General features: G+C 35.5%; 1 protein-coding gene across 4 annotated transcripts in view; it reads right to left on the bottom strand.

Annotated features, from left to right (window-relative positions):
* RPS6KA3 (ribosomal protein S6 kinase A3) overlaps nucleotides 1-26343 on the bottom strand; it is a 117302-nt gene that overhangs the window by 80466 nt on the left and 10493 nt on the right. For 2 of the 4 annotated variants that reach the window (XM_049643573.1, XM_049643568.1), the window contains exon 2: nucleotides 5002-5058. In XM_049643573.1, the coding sequence (XP_049499530.1) occupies nucleotides 5002-5058 (57 nt within the window). Of the gene's footprint in view, nucleotides 1-5001; nucleotides 5059-10686; nucleotides 10788-11699; nucleotides 11794-26343 lie in introns of all 4 variants that reach the window. The other 2 variants (XM_049643569.1, XM_049643571.1) reach the window with 2 other exon arrangements.

The raw sequence follows: 26343 nt of genomic DNA on the forward strand, positions 1-26343 counted from the left end.
AGGTCAATAAAGGACCCAGGCTAATTCTCTCTTGTTACTCTCCATCTATCTTATGGTCTTATTGTGGTCAAAACTGGCTATTCATCATATTCTACATTCTACATTAAAAGGGGCCAATCAACCTACAAGAAAGCCCACCAGTTGAAAAGCTCCCATTGATATAATTATTAATCACAGTTTCTATGGGCCAAGAATCTGGGCTAATGAACATGTAAGCTTGGATGCAGAACCTTTTTCAAAGTTCAGATGAGAATCTAGCCCTGGCCAACTCCTTCACTGCAATCTGTGAGACTCTGAACCAAGGGTTCAGAGAACCAAGGACCCAGTTAAGCTGGGTCTCCCAGATTTATGACCCATAGAAACTGTGAGATAAGAAAATTATGTTGTTTTAAGATACTAAATCCAGGGTAATTTGTTATGCATCAAACACATAACTAATGCTTATGCATCAAACACATAACTAATGCAAGATCTCCATTTTTGCTATTTAAATTATCAGTAATTGACAAAATGAAAACTTTTAATTGTACGCTAAAGGCAAATACAATTTAAAAGTATAAGGCTAATATATATTTTGACAATCTTTTGGATTTAATACCATTAAAGAACTAGTAAATATTAGGCTTTTGTCTTATACTCAATCCTAATTCCTATAATCTGGAATGCTCTGCTAAACAACTTGATCCACACTGCTAGTAATATTTTAGTCCTGCGTTTTTTCGACCCTATCTCTAAAATGCGATGTTCTTCCAGATGTAAATGTTACTAATGTTCTGAGGGAAAGTATAAGGCATACAATATCACAATGGAAAATGGTTTTAAACTAGAGAGAATAAAAAATTTGAAGGTTTTCCTTCCAAAGAAAGTGTTACATAAGGAAACATAGGTAACTGGTGGCAGAAAAATCAATATTAACACTTACTGTTTGTTTTTATGTTTGCTTAAATGCTAATAAATATATACTACAGATGAATGAAGTAGAATGCCTCAAATAGCTTGGGAGGTGTAGAAATCTAGACTAACTGTGAAGGTACCCTCAGGCACAGGTCCCAGGCACAGGCCTGGGACCCTGTGTTAGCTAACACTTAGTTTATGCATTCATTTAATTAACAAGCACTTATTGAACACCTACTGGGTACTGGATTTAAAACAAGGAATAAATCAGACACAGTCAATGCCTCATGCAGCTCACAGTTCACTAGGGAATAAGTAAATAAGTAATGGGATCTAATGTGGTATTGCCATTTAGGGTATACTCACAGGTTGCTATGGAAGCACAAAGGAAAAACACTTAGCTCAAGGCAGAAATGGAAATGGTAGTTCTGTCAGGAAGATACCTCAGTTGAAGGGATATCAAACTTGGACCTGAAGGATGACTGGGAATTAACTGGAGGGAGGTGCTAAGGGAAAAGAAATCTGGGAGAGGGACTATCACCCATGAAGGTCCATAAGCAAAAGAGAACCTGATACACTGGAGTACACTTTCAGGAGAGGGCAGAGGAATGTGGCTGACACAGAGAAGTACACAAAGGCCTTATTATACAGGGCCTGATAGGTCACACTGTAGTGTTTGGACTTTATTTAAAGGAAGCACAAAACCACTGATGATTTTAAGAGGAGTACAATGATCTTACTCTTTCATAAGTGACAAAATATTCATGACAATTTGCATGATTTCTGAAAACTTTCCCAAGATGTTAAAAAGCATAAAAAACATAAAACATTTTTATATACTAGCAATAACTGGATGGAAGACAGCAGAAAAGAAATCCCACTTATAATATAACAAAAACTATAAAATACCCATGAATTATCTTAATAGATTAATGTATAATACTATAAGAAACCATAAAATTTTGATAAAGGATATAAAAGAATATCAGAGTAAATGTTCTTGGGAAGTGAAGACTCAACATTAAAATAATTTTTAAATTATTTAATAATTATTTAATAATTATTAAAATAATTTTCTTCATGTTAATCAGAAAATTTAACGGAATTTTGATAAAAATCCCAATAACTTTTTCAGGAGTACTTGATAAACTGATTGCAAAGTTCATCTGGAAGATGTATAAGACCACAATTCTGAAAAGTAAAAAGGTGGGAGGGCTTGCCTTGCCACATAAAAAAAACATAGTAAAAGTACAGTAATTGAAAATGTATGTGAGACATTCAGGGATGCTATGAAGTGAACTGTGTCCTCCAAAAAGGTATATTCCATTTCTAATCCCCAGGATCTATGAATGTGATCTTATTTGAAAATAAGGTCTTTGTAGATTTAATAATGTTAAGATGAGGTCATAATGGAGTAAGATGGGCCCTAATCCAATGACTAGTATCCTTATGTGAAGAAGGCAATTTGGACATGGAGACTTATAGGGAAAACACCATGTGACAACAGAGGTAGAGATTGGAGTAATGTGTCCAAGGAGCACCAAGGACTGCTGACAGGCACCAGAAACTGGAAAAGTCAAGGAAAGATCCTCTCCCAAAGCCTTCAGAGAGCATTACTCTGTCAACACCTTGGTTTTGGACTTCTAGTCTTCTTGACTGTATGAGAAGAGAACAAATTTCTGTTATTTCAAGCCACCCAGTTTGTGGTACTTTGTCAGGGCAGCCCTAGGAAACTAATACATGGAGTACATGGCAATTTTATATATGATAAAAGAGGAATCTTGAATGAGTAAGCTGTATAGATTTTATTTGTTCAGTAAGTAGAGGTTAGGACAAAAGGCTATTTGGAAAGAAAAGTGAGATTTCTACATCATAATGGGAACTAAAATTCCAAGTAGACCACAGACCTAAATGTAAAACACAAAACCATAGGTGGCAGATGAAAATGTAAGAGGATATTTTTATCACCTTGGGGCTGGGAAGGATCTTCTAACTGAAATATAAAACCCAGAAGTCAGATCTGACCATTTAAAAATGAAAACTTCTGTACACATACAATGAAAGACCACGTAATAAATGTTAAATAGGGAGAAAACATTTGCAAGAGACATTATAGACATGGAGCTAATATCCAGAATGTATTTGATCATATAGACCATGAGGAGATAATAAGCAACACAAAAGAAAGTTGGTGAAACACAAAAATACAAAGGCCAGTAATACATGGATACTCAACTTCACTAATAATCAAATGAGATGCCAACTGAAATGAGAAAGTATTATTTATTTAAAATGGCTTGAATGAAAAATAATGTCTAATAATATCCAGGGTTGAATAGGATACGCTTGAACAGATACTCTCATACACTGACACTTTTACAACCTTTTTGGTTTGGACAGCAATTTGGCAATGTCTATTGAAATTCAGATGTTCATACCCATTGTTCTAGCACATCCTTCTCTAAAACTATATCCTACTGAAACACAAGTTCCCAAAAATAAATAGGAGGAAAATTATATTAAGTCTAGGACATGCATAAAATAGAATATCATGTAACAATTTAGAAAGAGGCAGATTGGGGCGCCTGGGTGGCTCAATCAGTTTTAAGCATCCAACTCTTGGTTTTGGTTCAGGTCATGACCTCATGGTTTCCTGGGTTCAAGCCCTGTGTTGGGCTCTGCGCTGGCAGCATGGAGCCTGCTTGGAATTCTCTGTCTCCCTCTCTCTCTGCCCCTCCCTACTCGTACTATCTCTGTCTCAAAATAAACAAACTTAAAAAATAAATAAATTAAAACAGGCAGATCTGCATGTATTGCCATAAAAAGATGTTCAAGACTTAGTAGGTGAAAAGAACAGTTGGAGAGTATATATATTTTGTAAGTATCAGTAATAATGATCTTATGTATGGAATAAAAAGATAATAACTGAACTTCTAACAATGAATCTCTTATAGGCGGAGAATTTATTAATTCATTCATGTAATATTTAATGAGTGTCTATTATGTCCCAGTCACTGGTCTAGGTGCTGGGGACTTAGGAGTAAATAAAAAAACAAGATGAGGAAGGGGTGAACGTTTATCTTCTACATTAAATATTTCTTTCTTAAAAAATGTTTACTTATTTTGAGAGAGAGAGAGAGAGAGAGAGCGAGAGAGCGAGAGAGCGAGAGAGCGAGAGCCAGTGAGCGAGTGAGGGAGGGAGGGAGGGAGGTAAGGGCAGAGAGAGAGAATCCCAAACAGGCTCCACACTGTCAGCGCTAAGGCTCATACGGGGCTCAAACTCAACGAAACCTGAGCTGAAATCAAGAGTCAGATGCTTAACCAACTGAAGCACTCAGGTGCCCATACATTAAATATTTCTATAAAGAATCACTTTATATTTTTGTCCTAATGTGTCTATGGTTAGTGTGATTTTTTTTTTAAAAATAAGCTGTAAGGTACTAATGAAAAACTTTCAACAACACAAAGCAAATTATTTTGTCTTTCTCGTAAGATCAGTCTTATCAAACAGTTCTTTTTTAATGTTTTATTTATTTTTGAGAGAGTGCGAATGGGGGAGGGGTAGAGAGAAAGGGGGACAGAGGATCTAAAGCAGGCTCTGTACTGACAGCAGTGAGCTGGATGTGGGGCTCAAACTCACAAACCGTGAGATCATGACCTGAGCCAAAGTCAGACACTTAACTGACCGAGCCACCAGGCATTCCATTAAACGGTTTTTAAAAATGGCACTGGCAGGGGCCCCGGGTGGCTTAGTAGGTTAAGTGGTTGACTCTTGATTTTGACTCAGGTCATGATCTAATGGTTCATGAGTTTGAGCCCCACATTGGGCTCTGTGCTGACAGTGCAGAGCCTGCTTGGGATTCTCTCTCTCTCCCCCTTTCTCTTTGCCCCTCCCCTGCTCATGCTCTCTCTCTCTCTCTCAAACTAAATAAACTAAAAAAAAAAAGGCACTGGCATATTCAAGATTATATTTTGGTAAAATTAAGAAATCATAAACAAGTTTCTAATACCGTAGAATCATTATTTTGTCCAGTTAAAAAATAAGAATACTTAAATTTTATGGTATCTGATTTATCTATATCCCTTATGATACAATATTTTACTTACAGTTTGTGGATTAATCTCCTCCTCTCCCATAGGTTCATCCATAATTTGCTGTCCATTCTGTGAAAAGCACAGCAAGCAGAAAGTTACCAACAGAGATTTCACATCAGTTAACGTTAAATGAAGGCAGACAAAGAAAAATCATAATAGAATATTTTCACCCCTACAGGATTCTAATGAAGTACCAAACCACCAGATAAGTATGTAGTTGTCAATATGCAACCGGTTGTGCTTTAAAAGTTAACTATAAAAACATTTTTCCATGGAAATTATATAACAAATGATGATTACCTTTCCAGGTGAGTCCTTGAGTTTATTTTAATAGTTAAATGAATTACAAATAGTATTATTTAAATCTCACCAAACATCATTTATAATACTTTCTATGGCAAAACACATTCTAAAATCCAACTCCATTGACTGATTAATCAGGACAATGATTAGTTATTTCAGGATTTGAAAAGTAAGCTAGATCTCCATATCAAAATCGATTCCAGATGGATTAAACATTTAAATGTCAAAAATAAAATTATATAAGTATTATAAGAAAATATAGGTAAATAATACTTATGGGGTAAGGAGGGTGGAAATCATAAAGAAAAAATGACATTTGAATTGATAAAAGTTTAAAATGTCATCTACTAGACACAAAAAAGATAAAAAGACAAATTGATTACAAAAAAAGCAACATATGACAAAGGGCTGGTATCCTCAATGACATAAAGACCTTTGTTTTACCAACCTGTAAGAGAAAAATGATGAACCTCAACAGAAATGAGCAATAAGGGAAAAAAGAGTTTAGCCTTAGTACTAATCAAAGATACACATTTAACAGAAAGATACCTTTGCCTCTCAAACTGGTAATGATTTACAGAAAAAATAAAACCCAGCACTAATATGAGTATGGGGAAAAGAGCACTCAGGATATACTCTGCTAGGGAAAGTATAAATCAGCACAACCTTTTAGGAAGATAATCTAAGTCTGTATTAAAACAAGTGTGCAAAGATGTACATACAAGAATGCTCACCATAAATTTTTCCAAAAAGAACTCCAAATTGGAAACCTAAATTCTTAACAATAGAGAACTAGTTAAATATATGATGGTACATCCATATAATGGAATACTATACAGTCATTAAAAATGATAATAAAGATGTAAATTTATTGACATGGAAAGACAGTCACATGTAATAAGTGAAAAAGCAGTTTACAAAACAATATGGATTGTAATGATCCCATTTTAAATAAATATATACATGTTCCAATGTATATATTTCTATGGGAAAAACTCTGGAAGGGTATACACCAAAATGTTAACAGTGGCTATTTCTGGGTGGTAGAATTTTAGACAATTTAAAATGTTTGTTTTGCGTATTTGAATTTTCTGATGTGTCTACAATGAATATGTATTATTTGTGTAATTAATAACAAAACAAAACCAGAAGTCAGGAACACAACATCTTCTCTATTACTTCAATGAAAAAAGGAGTAAATGCCCTTGACCACTTGTCAATTCAACAAATGTACAAGGATCTAAGCTAACCATCTTTGGAGCATTATTAACTAGGATATGCAAGGTAGCCCACCCATTACCCTACCCACATGAGGCAGATGCTTTGAATTTGAACTCTGTCTACTCTCTAAATCCCTGTTTATCCATCCATTCATCCACCCGTTTCATTTCATTCACACTAAGATTTAGGTGCCAAGCTGGAGATGAAGGGTTAAGAAAACATGACCCCCAACCTAGAGATCCATCCTAGAGGGTCTCACAGGTATACTGACCCATAAAAAGAGCACCTTTTATTTTCAAACACTCATAGAGTATGCATCTAGGTTAGGGAATACATATACAATATTACAAAGCACAGAAACGGTGCTAAAATGCAGAAAAGGAGGAGGCAGGTATAAAATCTTTATTATCCTAAGACACTTTCAGAAGCTACAGTATTGCTCTCTGCTATGGTAAGGACTCAAATAACTCCAGGATACATCTTTCTACCAAAACCCACAACCATTTACTCAATTGAATACTGATCGTTTTTATCCAAACATCACAGATAAACTTTAAACTAGGTCATAAGAATGCTGGTTTTGGAGTCAGACACCTAGATTCAAATTTCTGCTCTTACACTTAGTATGAAGCCTTGGACAAATTATTTAAACTATGCTTTAGTTTCTTCATATGAAAAGTAGAGAGTAAAAAGTCTCATCTTCAGAGAGGTATTGTAAAGGCTAAATGAGATAAAGGATATAAAATCCTAAGCACAGGGTCTGGAACTTAATAAACAATCAATGGTAGCTATTTTAATTATATCCAACATTCAGTCACCCCCTTCATGGCCCACCAATCTGCTACTTCTCCCGTATTTGCTATCTTAGTGAATGGTACCATCATTCATCTAGTAGTGCAAACTAGGTTTTCTCATTAATTGTACACAGAGTTCTCTTTCTATAACACAGATCTGCTGAATGGATCCCCATTATTTGACTCTTAGAACCCTTGGTCTAACTGAGCTACAATTACACTTTCCATGGGAATATAATTTGAGAACCATCTGTTCCATGTAATTTTCAGTGCATACAAAGCAAGAATCACAACTTATAACTTACTTACTTTTTAAGGCAAACTGGTATAGTAGAAGCAGCACTAAACTTTGAATGGTAAACCAGAGATAGAGCGCTAGGTCTGCCACTTACAAGTTTTATGATTTTTGGCAATTCAGACAGTCTCTAGCCTACTACCTTATCTGTTTAAAATGGAGATACGTGCCCTGTCTACCCAAAGGGTTAGTGTTAGACTCAAAACTGAGATAACTCAAAAGAAAGTACTTTATAAATCATAAAGAACTGTACCAATGCAAATTACTATTATTAAGGTGAGGTAGCTTCACTGAGGATAAAATAATACTTCCACAAAGTCCTTTTAATCTTTGAATCAAAAAAAGTTTAGGATTGGTAAGCGATCTTGAAAGTCTTCTGTTCCAAATAAACATATGCTTCAATTCTTTTTTTGCCATTCTCACCTAGATTTGAAAACTATCAGAACAAGAATGTACTACTCATGTGGTAGCCTACTAAACTATCTCAGAAAAAGTACTGGCTGCTAGATAAGATTCTTCATCATATAGTAATTTTCCTCAGCTACAAATTCCCTTTAATAGGATTACTAACATACGATGACTAACTTGCCTGTAGTCTATCTGCAAAATCACAGGAAGTAAATCTACACCTATGACTGTAAATCATCCTGAGTCTGTTTTTCACTAGATAACTCAAGTTCTTTCAAACATTCCTTTTAGACAGATGAGACTAATTTTCTGAGCATGCACTCAATTCATCTTAAAGGGTGGTATACAGAACTGCATTCAATTAACACTCCAACCTTGATACAACCAATGCAGAATAAGGAACATTATCACCTCCCCTGTCCTAGATAACAAACTTCTATTAATTCAGTTCACATATGCATTGTTTTTGAAATGTCTGAAACACATTGCTGAGTCATACTAAGTTTTCTGTCAATTAAATTCTTGTCTTCCTTCTACTGCAACTAAGTCCCATACTTGTTACGCTTCGTCTCATGAAGAAAACCTCAAATTTTTGATTCATCTTTTTCTAGTTGTGATCTTCTACAGTATTACTACAGCCTCTACAGAATGACTTCTGAATCTGCTAATCAGCCTCTTCACTATTTTCATCTTCATGTAATCCATAAATTTTACAATGTATTTTCTTTTCTAAGCTCCTCATTCAGCTAATTAACAGTAATATACTAACAAAGCAATCTGAAAAAAAAAATTAAGTGAAACATGATCTAAAGGCAGTTTATGCTCTACCTTTTGCAAAAATATCTACTTCCTTTGTGAGTTTAGCAAAGACTGAAAATTTTGAACAATTTAATTTTAAGGCAGGAAAATATAAAAGCCAATGTTGTCCTACATATTGGGGAAGCTTTACAAATATCTACTTTAAAAAGCACTTTTACTTCAACAAATCTTTTGTATCATTTCATCAAAATAAGGACTCAAATGTTATCTATTAGAAATGAGCATAATTACTCTTGCAGCTAAAAAGTTTCCTTTTTGAAAATGGCCTTTGGCTTCACTAAAGATTAGGCTACAATGGGCCATCAGTCTGACTTGATAGTTCAACTTCTACAGTTTCAAAACACATGTGGTCGAACCTCACTACCAGGTTTAAACCCCAGCTGTTACCTGATGTTGGGTAAGTTACTCAACATTCTGAGCTTCAGTGTCTTTATTTGTAAGATGCATATAATATCTATCTCAAAAAGATGTTGCATTTAAATGAATACATCAAAGGACAGTAGACGCTCAGTAAATGCTACTTCCTGTCCCTTCTCTTTTGCCTGAACTGTGTAATACATACACTTCTACAGTTAACTTCTAAAGATGTAGAGCAACGAGGAAGTACTGGAGAGTGTTGAGATACTTATTTCACCACCTAATATAGTCAATTTCCCACCAAGCAGGGTGAAAGAGATCATTCATACATGTGGTATATTTTTATATGATGTGGCCAAAGAATGAGTACAGACAAAAAGGATAGTTTAAAAGTGAGGCAAATGTATTTATCCTCTCTCATCCCACCATTATGCCATCCAGCCAAAAAACTACAGAGCTTGGCAGATTGTACATATGCAAATATTATGTGAAATACTGGAAAAGGTTAGGAAATGCTAATCATGCTTTACTCCGTTAGTCTGAAATGTGTAAAAGTCAAAATTTAGAATAACGTACAATATGGGTCTCATCAGAACAAATCAGACAAAGGAGACTGTTAGCTTGCATTTCAGCAGGAATTCTTTTCAAAATAACTTCTAAGGTTGTGATATAAAATGATCACTTAAGATCATCTTTCTGGTTTCAAGAGGATGAACAATTCAAATCAGTAACTCTGAACCAAGGTTTCAGGACTTCTAGGGTATTCCCAAGTACTTTAAGAAAAAATCTGAAATGTTAAAAAATACGAATATTTTACTAAATAAAAGTTTCGTTTTAAGCAACTTTATTAAACAGATTGTTTTATTGTAATGGCATGTTACAACAATGCACATTTCTGAGTTGATGTTTGATACCTTTGAAGAAAATATAAAATACGTTAAAAATGCTTTGAGCCCAGTAGGAGATCATCATGTATGAGTATACTAGAACTAAAAAAAAAAAAAAGAAAAAAAAAAGATACATGATTAGTAAAATGCTACCTTGAGATTACTAGAAAGTATCTACTGACATCCTCCTATGTAAAAATGAAATATACATATGAACACTGGGAGAAAAGAATTCCTCACAGAGAATAAGAACCTGAAATAATAGGAAGGGAGGAGGAAAAGAAAGGCTCCAGAGCTCTACTGTGCTAATCTGGAGACCCAGGTTGTAGGAATAAACAAGGACAATATATAAATATTCTTTTACCACCCTCAAGTTCCCACAAGTATATTTGCCTTCCAAGCTCCCTGATAGGAGCAGTGGTCTTCTTGCCCAAAGCATATGGAATAGAAGTTGCATGAAGGTGCTGAGGATGAGGCATAAGAAACCTCTCTTGAATTTCAGTTCAGATACCATCAAATTATTCAGAATCCAAAGAATCTTCTATGCAATCACATTGAAACAATAAGAAACAAGCATTTTATATTCTTAATAAGGAATGTATATAATCCTTACCAATATGACAGGATTAAGAATCAGCTCCTCATTTATCCTAAGGAAATATCAGAGATGTGCATAAAGACTTATGTACAGTGATATTCATCATACTCATTATACTGAAAAATAGAAAACAATCTAGATGACCAACAGGGGACTGGTTAAATAAATCATAACACATCTATTCATATGTAGGAATACTATGCAATGCTTAAAATAAGGGCCTCAAAAAATTAATGATGCAAAAATATGCTTGTAATATATTAAATTAAAAAGGATACACAACTATATAGTATGACCCCAATTTTGCACCCCCCCCAAAATGTGTGCATGTAACTGGCAAAACATATATAAAATCTTAGCAGTAGTTACCTGGGTCCTAGGATTTTCTTCTTGTACTGTATTTTCAAAATTATATGCATTTATTATCTATTCTTTTTATAATGAGAAAAAAACAACCAATATATTAGAAAAATCCATTATTTCTAGTTAAGGTGCCCTTATGCTTGCTTTGCTATTCCTTGAGTAACTAAACACCTGCTATTACTCAGGACTGTTCTACTTTCTAGACTAGGGTAGAAACGACCTCTGGTTATATCTATGTTTTTAAGTTTTAGAGGACCCTTTCAGAAGCTTTTTTTTCTGTCTGGTCCTGTGGTTATGGCCTCAGAAAATAGATCAGTTTTAGGCCTGAACCCCATCTTATGTTTCTTAGAGTGTACCCCTAAGGGAAATTCTGCTTATGAAACAGGAGTATGTTGAAGTAAGAATTAAGAAATGAAAACACAGTAGCCAAAATTAAATCTGCATTGTGAACAGCAAATATCAGAATTGACACTGCAGAAAACAGAATCCATGCCACAGAGGACAAACTTGAATAAATGAAAAAAAATGAAAGAAAATATTAAAAAACTATGGAGGACAGACATAGAAATAATCTATGAATAACAGATGTTCCTAAAGAAAAAAAAAAAACAGCATTTTAATCAATCAAAAGTATAAGAAAACTTTCCAGTTCTGAAAAAAAATACCTGAGACTGGAGACTGAGAAGGTTCAACAGAGATCATCAACACCAAGACATGTCCTGGCAAATGTTTTTAAATTTCAAGGATAAAGATATAATCCTACAAGCATACAAGCAGAAAAAAACAGGTTATTTTCAAAGGAACTAAAATCAGATTGACCTCAGATTTTTCCTCTGCAACAATAAAATGCCAGAAGACAATGAAGTAATGACTTACAGAGAGCTGAAAGGGGAAAGTTATGAACTAAGAATTGTATACCTTGTCCTAGTTTTTCATGTACAAAGGTCACAGGAAATTATTCTTAGATCTGCAAAGTCTTATAAAAGTTCACCATCCTGTTAGTACCTTTTTTCATAATTTGTTCAAAGGTATGTCCTAGACCATTGAAAGAGAATCAAAGTAAGAACTTAAGAATATTGAGGTCGGAAAGAACTGGTGAAGTATACTGACACCAACTTAATATTTACAAACAAATGAATAAAATAATTAACCCCACTAAAGGAGAAAGGGTCAGTAATGAAGAGTAAATAGCTGATATAAGTATATAAACAATATAAAACCTTAGAAAGCAAAAGGTAGGATTTGTAATCTCAGGCTAAATTAATGTGGACACAAAAGAGGTAGTGGAAGAATGGAGAAAAAGATTCTCAATTCTCTCTTTCCTAAAAGAATTATTTAAAAATCACTATTTTTCGTAATTACCTAATAAATATACATTTTGCAACGTTCTGAGAAACCATACAATAACCAAAAATTGTATTTATTTATTGCAGCCCAAATCACTAGAGAAGATAATAACTGACAAAGACTATAAAAAGTACTTTACGAAAGCATCACATTCAACCCTAAGAACATGAGGTAGGTATAATTCAGTCCTATTTTACAGATGAGGAAACCAAGGCTCAGCAAAGTCAATTAGTGAACAGCAAGAGTAAGACTCAAACCCAGGTCTTTCCAGCTCTATAATTCTTTCTTCAATATTTCATAACCTCCTCAAACAAAAACAATCTGCATGTCAAAAGAAAAAAAACAAACCACAAGAATAAAAAACTTACAATAGAAATTATTCCAAAAGTAATAATGTAAGAAATGTAAAGTTTAAAGTGCCTATTTAAAAGAAAAGTGTCTTACTAGAATTTGATGCTATTACAGAATTATTGACATTTTTATGAGTTTTGATGGTATGGTGGTTATGTATTTTAAAAGTCTATCTTTTAAGAAATACAAATGAAATATTTACATATAAATTGATGTATCTAGGATTACCTTCAAAATAATCCACTGGAGGCAGGGAAAAGAAGAGAGAGTATGTATGGGGGGTGAGGGGAGTATAGATGAAACATGAGTTGATAATCTTTGAGGGTGGCTTATGGGAATATGGTAGTTCATTATACTATTCTCTTGGGGTGCCTGGGTGGCTCAGTCAGTTAAGTGATTGACTCTTGATTTCAGCTCAGGTCATGATCTAATGGTTCATAGGATAGAGCCCTGCACTGGGCTCCATGCTGACAGTGTAGAGCCTGCTTGGGATTCTCTCTCTTTCCCCCTCTCTCAAAAATAAATAATTAAACCTTCAAAAAATATATATATATATATTTTATTTTATTACTATATATATTACTATATATACACAGCAATAAAATTACTACTGCCTTAAAATTTTTTTTTACCCTTTATTTTTGAGAGACAGACACAGCACAAGTGGGAGGGGCAGAGAGAGAGGGGGAAACACAGAATCTGAAGTAGGCCCCAGGGTTAGGGTTAGGGTTAGCTGTCAGCAGAGTCTGATGTGGGTCTCCAACCCATGAACTACAAGACCATGACCTGAGCCAAAGTTGGATGCTTAACCAACTGAGCCAGCCAGGTGCCCCTATTTACTGCCTTTTTAAAAAAAGTTTGTTTATTGAGAGAGAGAGACAGACAGACAGACAGACAGAGACAGGCAGAGAGCCAGGGAGGGGCAGAGAGAGGGAGAGAGAATCCCAGGCAGCCTCTGTGCTGTTAGTGTGGAGCCTGACATGGGGCTAGAACCCATGAACTATGAGATCATGACCTGACCTGAAATTAAGAGTTGGATGCCTATTGGACTGAACCCCCCAAGCCCCCCCAAATACTTACTGCTTTAAAGAGAAATTCAAAGAAAACAGGTAAAAATAGCACAAGGGACAAATAAAAATAAAGTGTAATATTAAGGCCAAAAATAAAATGTAAGGCAAAAACCTTAATCCAATTAAAAAGGTCATCTGATTTGGACTAAAAATACAATTAGTGCTTAATACATATAGTGATAATAATTGCTATTGTTTACTGAGCAATTACCATACACCAGGCAAATGTTAAGTACCATAGATCACCTTTGATGCTTTTATCAACTCTATGAGGCATTATCACTAATTTACAAATGAAGAAATTAATTCAAGATGAGTATGTCCATCTATTTAAGCACTATATCCTCAGGCCCTAGCAAAATGCCTGGCACACAGTAGGTGTTCAATAAATATCTGTCAAAATAAATAAAGAAGTCTAATATCTTGCCTAAGGTTAATAAGCAGGGCCTAAATTCAATCCCAAATCTGAATCTAAAACCCCTACTCTTAATCACATTTAAATCTTTTAATAATGATATTTCACAGAAGAGTAAAATTGTTTACTTTCCTTCTGCATAGGTTTCACTATTTTTTTAGATCTTCTATAATTAGCATGTTATTTGTTCAAACAAGACATTAAAAATAATAAATGCAAAGTAGTATTCAACATTAAGTCACAGAATAACAACAAAACACAAAAGATGTTTTGGGGACTATAACATGAAATGAACACAAAATAGAAGGGGAAACTTCAGCACACTAGTATAAGCTAGCATAATGAACAATATAAGGACAAAGTATTTGAAGTAATTTACATTAGAATAGGTAGATATTGAATTTTATAATGTAAAAAGAATGTTCTTTTCAAGTATCTATGAAAAATTATAAAGATTGTATCTAGATCATAAAGTAAATACAAAATGTTTCAAATCAGGAATTGTACAGATATTTTCTGATTATGATAAAGAACCTGAATAAAGAAGTAAAATAAAGCACTCATTCAGAAATTAACATTCTTATAAATAACTACTGGTTCAAGGAAATACTAATGGCAATCATCACTTACACAGTGGTTTTTTTGTTCGAAGTACAGTGTTAGCCATGTTACATATATTCTCTCATTTAATCCCAATCAACCATTAATAAACCATGAGGTATGTTATTATGTATAGCAGAGAAGAAAAACTTGAGTTACGAACTTGCTCAAGATCACAGAGCTATCAGGTTTGCAGATAAGATAACCAAACTCAAGTCTGAATTCAAAGCTCATACTCCTACACAGAAATGCTATCATATTAGTCAGAATTCATGTACAGACATCTACCTATGCTCATTTTTCTCTATTTATAAAATAAAAATTTATACTAAAAAGTAGAGAAAGCTTGAGTTCCTCCACAATTTACACATGTTCTGAAAGTGTCCATTTGTTAAATACACTATTCTAAGAAGGTAATGGTTCATTTTCTAACATATTGTTCAGACACAGTATTTCAAATTGCATAATCTCCTAAAAGCGATCCCTTTGAATGTATTTACACTCTCAGTAGGGCATTTAAAAGAAGAAACCATAAAATTAGATAAAGTAGGGAATCTATGGTAAACAGGATTTGCCACTAAACTAACTTCTAAAAAGCAGTATGATTGTGGAAAAGTCATTATTTTCTGGTACTTATCTGCAATCCATGAGTTTGATGGAACCTTGGTCAGCATGGATTTGAAAGTCTGCCACAGGACTGTGGGCAAGTCCTTAAGCCTCTCTGAGTTGTGGTTTCTTCATCCATAAAATATGTGGATATCTAAGAGCTCTTCCAGCTTGAGAATGTTATAATCTTGTGACTTTAAGGATTAAAGTTATTTAAAATTTGTAGAGCTTTTACACCTGAGAAAATTATAGATTCTGTATTTAAAGCTGTTTTTATGGTTTTTTTTTTTTTTAGTTTTTTACATTTATTTATTTTTGAGAGACAGAGAGAGACAGAGTGTGAGCAGGGGAGGGGCAGAGAGAGAGGGAGACACAGAATCTGAAGCAGGCTCCAGGCTCCGAGCTGTCAGCACAGACCCTGACGCGGGGCTCAAACCCACGAACTGTGAGATCATGACCTGAGCCAAAGTCGGAAGCTTAACTGACTGAGCCACCCAGGCGCCCCTATTTTTTTTTAATTTTTTAAATGTTTATTCATTTTTTGAGAGACAAAGAGCGCGACAGGGGGAGGGGCAAAAAGAGAAAGACACAGAATCTGAAGCAGGCTCCAGGCTCTGAGCTGTCAGCACAAAGATGCACGCAGGGCTTGAACCCATGAACTGTGAGATCATGACCTGAGCTGAAGTTGGACGCTTAACCGACTGAGCCACACAGGCGCCCCTGTTTTGATGCTATTTCTAAGTCTAACTCCTATTTTCTCTTCTGCATCAAAACTACAGTTTTATCTATATCCTTCAGTGGTGCCTTTGTTCCCAAGTGTAAACAAGGAGAATATGAAAGAACAATCATTTAAATGTTGTCATCTGAAAGAGAAATACTAAGAAAATAAAACACTGTTTTTCTGCACAAAATAAGGAACCTAAACCAATTTTATGATTTCCAGAATCCAATTTTACTAATCTTTTTATTCTTTCTTTCTTTTTTTTAAAGATTTTATGTTTATTTTGAAGTAATCTCTACACCCAATATGGGGCTGGAACTTACAACCCGGAGATCAAGAGTTGCATGCTCCACTGACAGCCAGCAGGGTGCCCCCCAATTTTACTATTCTCATTTCATTTGTGTTGAAAACTAATTGTCAACTTGTTGTTTAAGGCCTTTTAAATTCCCAAACTTATTCCTGCTTTCCTAATACCTTCAAGTCCCACCTCTTAGTACTCTAATGCAGTTGGTAGTATTTTCCAAATCTGTCTGATGACCAGAATCACCTAAGACTCCTGGTAAGGATATATTACCTGGCCTTATCCCAAGCTGAGTCAGAAGTTCCAGAAGCCCCATGGCCTCATGGTATTTCACTTTTTAAACAGGTACTTTAGGTGACTCCTGTGATTAGACAAGTCTGGGAAATCACAGTGTAGAGAAAAGGTCATGGGCTTTGGAGTCTGACATATTAAGCTTCAAAACCTGACTTTGCCCTTTACTGTAGGTGTGACTTTGGGCAAGTTACCTAACATGAGCCTCAGTTTTCTAATCCGTAAGATCTGTATACTAGTTATGCTGCAGGTTTTGGTAAAGTTCAGGGTCTAGGGGGTTCAGTGTTAGCTTCTCTTTCCTCCTGCTCATCTTGCCAGAGAAAATGACAAGTACAAATATTTGAGAGGATTCTGATGAGTCTCATATCCTAATGGATCCACTTCCATTTAGAGGGCTAAAAATCTGAGTACTAGATAACTCTTTAATGCATTACTTGCGTTGGCTAATTTAAGAGTCTCAGGAACAAGTCTAATGATTTCATCTAGTTTCCAGAGGCTTAACGAAGCCCTCCTATCTAAAACAGATACAGCGTGATGATGGGCTTCAAAGCCCAAACTTCTGGGGGGCGCCTGGGTGGCTTGGTCGGTTAAGTGTCCGACTTCGGCTTGGGTCATGATCTCATGGTCCGTGAGTTCGAGCCCTGCGTCGGGCTCTGTGCTGACAGCTCAGAGCCTGGAGCCTGTTTCGGATTCTGTGTCTCCCTCTCTCTCTGCACCTCCCCTGTTCATGCTCTGTCTCTCTCTGTCTCAAAAATAAATAAACGTTAAAAAAAAAATTAAAAAAAAAAAAAAGCCCAAACTTCTGTTATGTGACTGTGGCAAAAGGACCTGAACCTGTTTCCTCTGTCTCCACATTGGTAAAACAAGTGGTGCTTAAATGTTTGCTGAAGTGAACCCAACATACGTTAGTGATAATATAATGGTTAACAATCACTTAAAATAAAGATATACAGTCTTACAAACATCCTTATGAACAAAAAGAAGGCAGCAATAATAGCTTGCAAGTAAGTAAAACAAGACAGAATGGGATTTGCTCAAATACACAATAAATTAGAGCTTAACATTCAAGCAAAATTCCTATTTGTGTAGTAGAAGTTGGATCTTAACACAAAGTGCTTTAGACAAGTTGGGAGTTGAATTTACTTGGGAAAAAACAATCCAAACTACTCACTCATTAAAAAAAATATGTGTATACATATTTAAAAATTACCACAGGTATAAACACAACCTGGCAGGAAGGCTTATTTCTGAAAAAATAATCAAAGATATAGTTTCCAGTTATAACTCCATGACTAATTCTAGCTGCATATATTAAACATAAACACTATTAATAACAGCATTTTACTAAAAATTGTTACTATTAATTGCTCAGATAAGCTATAAAGTAACTAAACACGTAAGAAATTTTTTAAAAACTAAAAATCTGGGTTCATTCAAGACAGAATAAAAAGTTACCCTCGATTCTTAAAAAATAAACAATAAGAAAAAACAAACTTTAAATCCTACTGAAAATAATTTAAAGAACCACGGCTTTCCTATCAATTTATTCAAATTATTCTTTAATGCAACTAATTTTTTCATTTAGTTCCTGCCCTTTGATTATTATGTTGATTTTCAAACATTTAATCTTTTTTACTGTTTTGGATGACTTTTTTTCCATTACCCATTTCTAACTAGGAAAGCTACTTATTGATTTCTTAATATATTTTGTATAATACCACCTTATTAGACTCTCACTGGTTTTAAAGAACTTTTTTAGTGATTTCCTTAGATTATCCAAGTAGATGATTATATCAACTATGAATAGTAATCCTTTATTATTCTTTTTAATACTCTGATTTTCTGGTCTAATTGCATTAGTAAACTCTCCCAGAATGTTAAATAGAGGCGAAAACAGCAGGCATAATCTTAATGAGATTGCCTTAAAATATGTCCCCATCAAGCATGATGCTGGCTATTGGTCTGAAACTGGTTTGTTTTTTTTTTAACGTTTATTTATTTTTGAGACAGAGAGAGACAGAGAATGAACGGGGGAGGGTCAGAGAGAGGGAGACACAGAATCCGAAACAGGCTCCAGGCTCTGAGCTGTCAGCACAGAGCCGACGCGGGGCTCGAACCCACGGACCGAGAGATCATGACCTGAGTGGAAGTCGGCTGCTTAACCGACTGAGCCACCCAGGGGCCCAGTGAGACTGTTTTTTAATAACATTAAGGAAACACCCTTTTGTTCCTATTTTACTAAGTTTTTAATTGAGAATAGACATCGAATTTTATCTAGTGCTGTTTTTAACTTTTAAATTAGAAATGATTATAGATTCACAGGAAGTTGGAAAAATAAGAGAGGTCCCATATACCTTTAACCCAAGGGTTGCATCTTACATTAACTTCCTGTCAAAACCAGGAAATGTATACTGTACAAAGCCCAGACCTTATTTAGATTTCACTGGTTTTACAGGTTCTTGTGTGTGCATGTGTTCTACACAGTTTATCACACTATAGGTTCCTGTATCTACCACCACTATAAACATACTGACAGTTCATCACCACCAGGATCTTATGTGCTGCTCCTTTATAACCCACCTCCCTCCTGCCCTCTTTTTAACGCTGGCAACTACTAATGTAGTCTCCAGGTCTACAATTTTGGCATTTCAAGAATGTTATATAAATGGAATTATGCAGTATGTAACTTTATTCATGAAGTATGAATTCCCTTGAGATCCATCCAAACTGCTGCATGTATCAATAATCCATTCCTTTTAGTTGCTGAGTAGCGTTCCACAGCGTGGATGTACCACAGCTTGTTTAACCATTCACCTACTGAATGACATTTGGTTTCAATTTTTTGATATTACAAATAAGATGCTATGAAAATTTGTGTACAGACTTCTGTTTGGACATATGTTTTCACTTCTCTGGGATAGATGCCCAGGACTATCACTGCTGGGTTACAGAGTAAGTTTATGTTTAGTTTTTGAACAAACAGCCAAACTATTTTCCAGAAAGGCTGTATCCTTTTACATTCCCACTAGCAATGCATGAGGGATCCAGTCTGTCCATATCTTCACCAACATTTGGTATTGTCACTATTTTTTAATTTGGCTGTTCTAATAGGTGTGTAGTGATTATCTCATGATTTCAATTTTAATTTCCCTGATAGCTAACCATACTGACATCTTTTCATATGCTTATTTGCTATCCATATATCCTCTTTGGAGAAATATCTGTTCATTTCTTTGGTCAGAATTCTAAATGGATTGGTTGGCTTAAGTTAGTTAAGTTTTAAGAGTTCTTTATATATTCCAGATACAAGCCCTGTCTCAGATACAAGTTTGCAAATATTTTCACCCAATCTATGCCTTGTCTTTTTATCCCCTTAACAGGGTCTTTTTCATAGAGCAAATGTTTGAATTTTGATAAAGTCTACTTTTTTTTTTCTCTTATGGATTGTGTTTTTGGTGTCTGGTCTAAAAACTCTTGGTTTAGCCCAAAGTCCTGAAGGTTTTCTTCTAGGTCTCAATTCTAAAAGTTTTATATTTTACATTTAAATCCATGATACATATTTTTTTCTGTTTGAGTTGATTTGTGTGTCTGTGTGTCTTTTTAGCAGAAAGTTTATTTTCTATTTTTTATTTTAAATGCTGTATAGTTACCAGTGTTACATTAGTTTCAGGTGTACAACATAGAGACTCAACAATTCTATACATTATTCAGTGCTCAAGATAAGTATACTCTTAATTTCACCATGATATATTTTGAATTAGTTTTCATATGAGTTTATTGTTTTACCCATGGATCTGTAATTGCTCCACATACCACTGTTGAAAAGGCCTATCCTTTTTCCATTAAATTACTTTTGCGTTGATAAAAATCAACTGGCTGTACTTGTATGCATCTATTTCTGGGTTCTATATTATATTCCATTCATCTATGTATTTATCCCTTCACCAGTACCATAGAATTTTGATTGCTAAAGCTATATGGCAAGTCTTAAAATTGGGTGGAGTGGATCCTCCCACTTTATTTTTATCTTGTAGTAGATATTTTAGTTCCTTTACCTTTCCATATAACTTTTATTTTTTTTTTTAATTTTTTTTAACATTATTTTTGAGACAGAGAGAGACAGAGCATGAATGGGGGAGGGTCAGAGAGAGGGAGACACAGAATCTGAAACAGGCTCCAGGATCTGAGCCGTCAGCACAGAGTCCGACGCGGGGCTCGAACTCACAGCCCTCACGGACCGCAAGATCATGACCTGAGCAGAAGTCGGCCACTTAACCGACTGAGCCACCCAGGCGCCCCTCCATATAACTTTTAGAATAAGCTTGTGTTAAACCTATACAAGAATTTGGGGAGAACTGATATCCTTAGTATGCTGAGTCTTCCAACCTATGAACACAGCATGCCTTTCTCTATATTTAGATCTTTGAATTTTTTTTATTGGCACTTTTAGTTTTCAGTATTTAAGTCCTATACATGTTTTGTTAGATTTATACTTAAGTATTTTTTTGAGCAATTACAAATGGTACTGCTTTTCATTTTTGTTTCCACACATTCATTGTCAGTATATAGAAATATAATTTATTCTTGGATTCTCATCTTGTATCTTACAAATTTGCTGAACTTATTATTTTTAGTTTTATGTAGATTCCTTCGGATTTTCACTGGAGATAATCATTTCACTTGTAAATAGGGACAGTTTTATTTCTTCCTTTCCAATCTGTATGTATTTTATTATTTCCTTTTCTTGCCTATTACACTGTTAAGAACTTCCAGAACTATGTTGAATAGCACTGGTGAGAAAGGAGATCCTTGTGGTGCCTGGGTGGCTCAATTGGTGAAGTGTCCAATTTCAGCTCAGGTCATGATCTCATGGCTCATGGGTTCAAGCCCCACGTCAGGCTCTTTGCTGACAGCTCAGAGCCTAGAGCCCGAAGCCTGATTTGGATTCTGTGTCTCCGTCTCTCTCTCTCTCTCTCTCTGCCATTCTCCTGCTTGAGCTCCGTCTCTCACTCAAAAATAAACAAACATTAAAAAAAGGACATCCTTCTCTTGTTCCTTCCTGATATTGAAAGCATTCCGTCTTTCACCATTGAGTATGATGTTATCTGTGGGTTGTTTTGTTTTTGGTATATGTTCTTTAAGAAACTGAGAAAGTTTCCTTTTATTCTTAGTTTGATCAGTTTTTGTTATGAATGCTTAATCCAGTTTAATGCATTTCTGCACAATTAACAATGTGATTTTTTTTCCTATTTAATATGGTGGACTATACCAAATGATTTTTGAATACTGAGCTAGTTTTACATCCTTGGAATAAAATCCATTTGATCACAGTGTACATTTCTTTTCATATGTTACTTGATTTCTTTTGCTAATATTTGTTGAGGATACTGGTCTATACTGCTTTCTCTTCCGTACTGTCTTTAGGTCTTGGTTTCAGGCAATAATGTCCTCATAACATGCGTTGTGAAGTGTTTTCTTCTTTTTTTCTGGAAAAGACTGTATAATTCATGTTATTCCTTTATTCTTGATATTTCCAGATCCTTCTTTTAAAATTTCTTTTCTGCTTGAAGAACTACCTGTAGTCATTCTTCCAGGGTCTGCTATAGACAAATTCTCTTAGCTTTCCTTTATCTGAGACTGTTTTGAACATACCTTCATTCCTGAAGGATATTTTCACTGGGCATAGAATTCTGGGTTGGCAATTCGTTTCTTTCAGCACTTGAAAAATGGTGCCATTTTCTTCTGGCTTCCATGGTTTCTAATGTGGGATCTGTCATCATTTGAATCATTGTTTCCTTATATGTAATAGTTCATTTATCTTTAGCTGCTTTCAAGATTGCCTTTTAGTTTGATTAAATTTTTTAAAAAATTGTGGTAAAATACAACATAAAATGTGCCATCTTAAACACTTTTTAGTGTACAGTTCACTGGTGTGTTAAATATATTTACAGTGGCACCTGGGTGGCTCAGTCTGTTAAGTGTCCTACTCTTGATTTCGGTTCAATCATGATCTCACGATCTATGAGGTCCAGCCCCACAGTGGGCTCTGGGCTAACAGCATGGAGCCTGCTTGGGATTCTCTCTGTCTCTGCCCCTCCTCTGACCATGTTCTTGTTCCCTCTAAGTAAATAAACATATTCACATTGTTGTATGACCGATCTCCAAACATTTTCATCTTGTAAAACTGAAATTCTATACCCATTAAACAAGTTCTCATTTCCAAAGGTTTGATTTTGATGTGTCTGGGCATAGATTTTGGGTTTATCTTGTTTGGGTTTCAGTTTCTTGAATCTGTAAGATTTTGTCTTTTGCCAAATTGGGCAAGTTTTAGCCATTATTTCCTCAGGTCCACCATAAATCTTTTGTTAATGTTCCCCAGAATCCTAATGCTCTCTTCTTATTTTTTGTCAGTTCATTTTTTCCTCTGATGTTCAAATCAGGCAATTTCTGTTGTTCTATCTTCAAATTTATTCTTTCCTGTTATCTCCATTTTTCTATTAAGCCCACGTAGCAAATTTCAGTTACTCTATGTTTCAGTTCTAAAGTTTCCATATTCTGCTTTATATCTTTTCTGAGACCAATTCTTCATTTGTTTCAAACGTGTTTGTGATTGCTCACTGGAGCATTTTTATGATTGCTGCTTTAAAATCCTTGTTAGATAATTCCAACATCTGAAGCATCCTGGTGTTGGTATCAATTGACTTTTTTCTCATTCATGTTGTGATTTTCCTGGTTCTTAGTATAGTGTTCTTCAAATGAAGAATGGACATTTGGAGATAAGACTCTGGATCCTACTTAATCTTTTTTAGCAGGCAGTCCACCAGTTGAGATGCAGTGTGAGGGCAAGGTGAATGTGTATGTTCAGCTTACCACTGGGCCCCACGGAAACTACCCTGGCAAAATAGGAGCAATGACTCTTGCTTTTTTGAACAGGGGTAGGATGGAAGTTCAGCTACATTCTTGGTCCCAGTGAAGGTTGGGCAACAACCTGCACCATCGCATTGCTTCTGAGTAGGGGTGCAAGCTCCCTGATGGATCACATTGACAAAAGGGAGACAGAAAGCAGAGGGATGACTCACACTGCTTTGTTGCTATAAGGTAGAGTGGAGAGCTCAGCTTCCAGAAGGGCCCATCTAACAGGATAAGTGGAAGGCCAACCAGCCCTGCCATCCACCATTTTGTTCTGCCTTATAGATGCCAGATGGGGGTGGAGGCTGAGTTGTCCACCAGGCCCCAATCACATCAGGAAGGAAGGGAAGCAGAGTTGACTAGTCCACCTCCAATCATCTTGTTCTGCCTTGTTGATTTTGAGTGATGGGGTAGGCTCAGCTCCTCAGTAACAAAGGGGAGGAGGAGGCTTACTGGGGACTAGCCTTGCCTCACATCACTTTGTTAAGTCTCGTTTCCAGATTGGGGTGGAGACTCAACTTGGCTCCTAGACCCCACTGACACTACCTTAGTGGCAGCATCACGTCCTTCTGCAGGTGGTGGGATGGGGGGGCAGTGAGGGAAGATCAGACTCCTACTCCACTTGTCAAAACCACTCAGCTGGGGGGAATCAAAGTGTTGTCTGCTTTTGCTAGTCAGGGAATGAGATATGAGGTCCTTGATGTGCATAGCTAACATCACCAGGTGGAGGAATTCAAGCACTGCCACTTGCTTCTTTGGAGTAAGATAGGGCTTTTCTGGGGTGTTTGGCTATAGTAGGGAGGGTCCTACCAAAAAATTAACTGTTGTTCGGCTACCCTTTCCCCAGTCACTTGGCTAAAGAGAACAGACTTTTCCTGATGCCCTTTTTGTCTGTGCCTGTTGGTGGTTCAGGTTGGAGGCTTTTACAGGACACTGTCCAAGATATATGGGAGGCAATAAAAAAAACCCAAGGAACTCACTATTAGCGTCATTCCTTGAGTACCAAAGTCTGTAGGAAGTCTGCCTTATTTCCACATTTCAGTGTTCCTGTGCTTGTTTGATGTGTTATGTCTAAGGTGTTTTAGCTGTAAAAGAGAACTTAGGAGGAATAGGGCTCCTCCAGCTGGGCAGAACCAGAAGTCTACCCCCAAGTAATTAATTTTATGTTGAAAATAACATTTATCTTCTTTGTATGTGTATGTGTATTTTAAAAGGAACTTTATTGGGTGTCAAGGGTAATAATATTTACTTTCTAGTCTTCTACATTATGGTTAAAAATGCACTATGGAAAATTGCTATAGCATTATGGATCCTAATTTTCTCTTAAAGTTCCAATTATATCTGTTTATAACATTCCTGGCTAATTTAGCTTGCTTCATGTTATTTAACTACCTGTCCACTTCAGTACTTTTTAACTATAATATTTTAAGGGAAAAAATTCTGTTTCATTCGTCATCACCTAGTAATATACTTTACACACTCAGAACAGCCAGGGTGAAAAGTTCACTTTAAAATTCATTTATGAGCTCTTTTCGATAATCCAAAGGTAATCTTATTTTTAATTTGTCTGTTACATATCTCTCTTTAAGAAACACCAACTCTGCTACCAAAATCCATTGTGATAGTTATTCCTCTTGAATTATACCAATAGCCAGCAGAACTTGAAGGAAAGGAGGCAAACGGTTTTGTTTTGCATTTTCCTAATTCTTTAAATGAAACACCTGTATATCTCACCTAACCTAAGAAATGGATTCTTGAATTCATTTATCTACTGACTTATATTTAATTTTGGAGAGTCTAGACATTTGGTTTTGACTGACCTGCCATTACTTCCTGTACTCTTGCTTTAAATAAGAAACTATAGAACAGTATAACAAGACTGAAGAGACTGTAAGGAAAAAACCATTGCTTTGCTCTTTGCTTTCTTGCTATCATTTCCTATAATTAACATCCTTCATTGTGTTCTCTAGAAACTTTGCTCTGGCTGGGAAAAGGGGTAGTCCAGGTGATGAGGTAACATAAGGTGTCTCCATAGAATACAGGGCTCTACTGACCCAGTTGAAAAACCAGTATTCTAGGAAAAGCTTTGAATTTATCATATATAAAAATGAAAACAAATCTATTGAAAGCACAGATTGAAACTAAGTTTTCTGAAGAAATATGTACAAACAGTCCCTGGCTTATGATGGTTTGACTTCTGATTTTTCAACTTTACAATGGTGCAAAATGAGTATTTAATTTCATTCAGTAGAAACCACACTTTGAATTTTTATCTTTTCCTGGGCTAGCAATATGTGGTACAATACTCTCTCATGATGCTGGGAGTGGCAAGGAATGGCTCCCAGGTGGCTATGTGATCATGAGAATAAACAACCAGTACACTTAAAATAATTGTTTTTCACTTTCAGTTCAGTAATCAATAAATTAAATGAGATGTTCAACACTGTTATAAAATAGGCTTTGTGTTAGATGATTTTGACCAACTCTAGGTGAATGTAAGTGTTCTGAGCATGTTAAAGGTAAGCTAGGCTAAGCTATGACGTTTGGGATGTTACGTGTATTAAGTGCATTTCCAACTTATGATATTTTCAACTTATGATGCAACATAACCCAATTTAAATTGAGGAAGATCTGTATACAACAAAGCATAGATAAGGATTAACAGCATTAGAGCAAACACTCCATTTAAGTCTCCAAA

The sequence above is a fragment of the Panthera uncia genome, chromosome X, assembly GCF_023721935.1.
Source record: "Panthera uncia isolate 11264 chromosome X, Puncia_PCG_1.0, whole genome shotgun sequence".
Taxonomy (NCBI): Eukaryota; Metazoa; Chordata; class Mammalia; order Carnivora; family Felidae; genus Panthera; species Panthera uncia.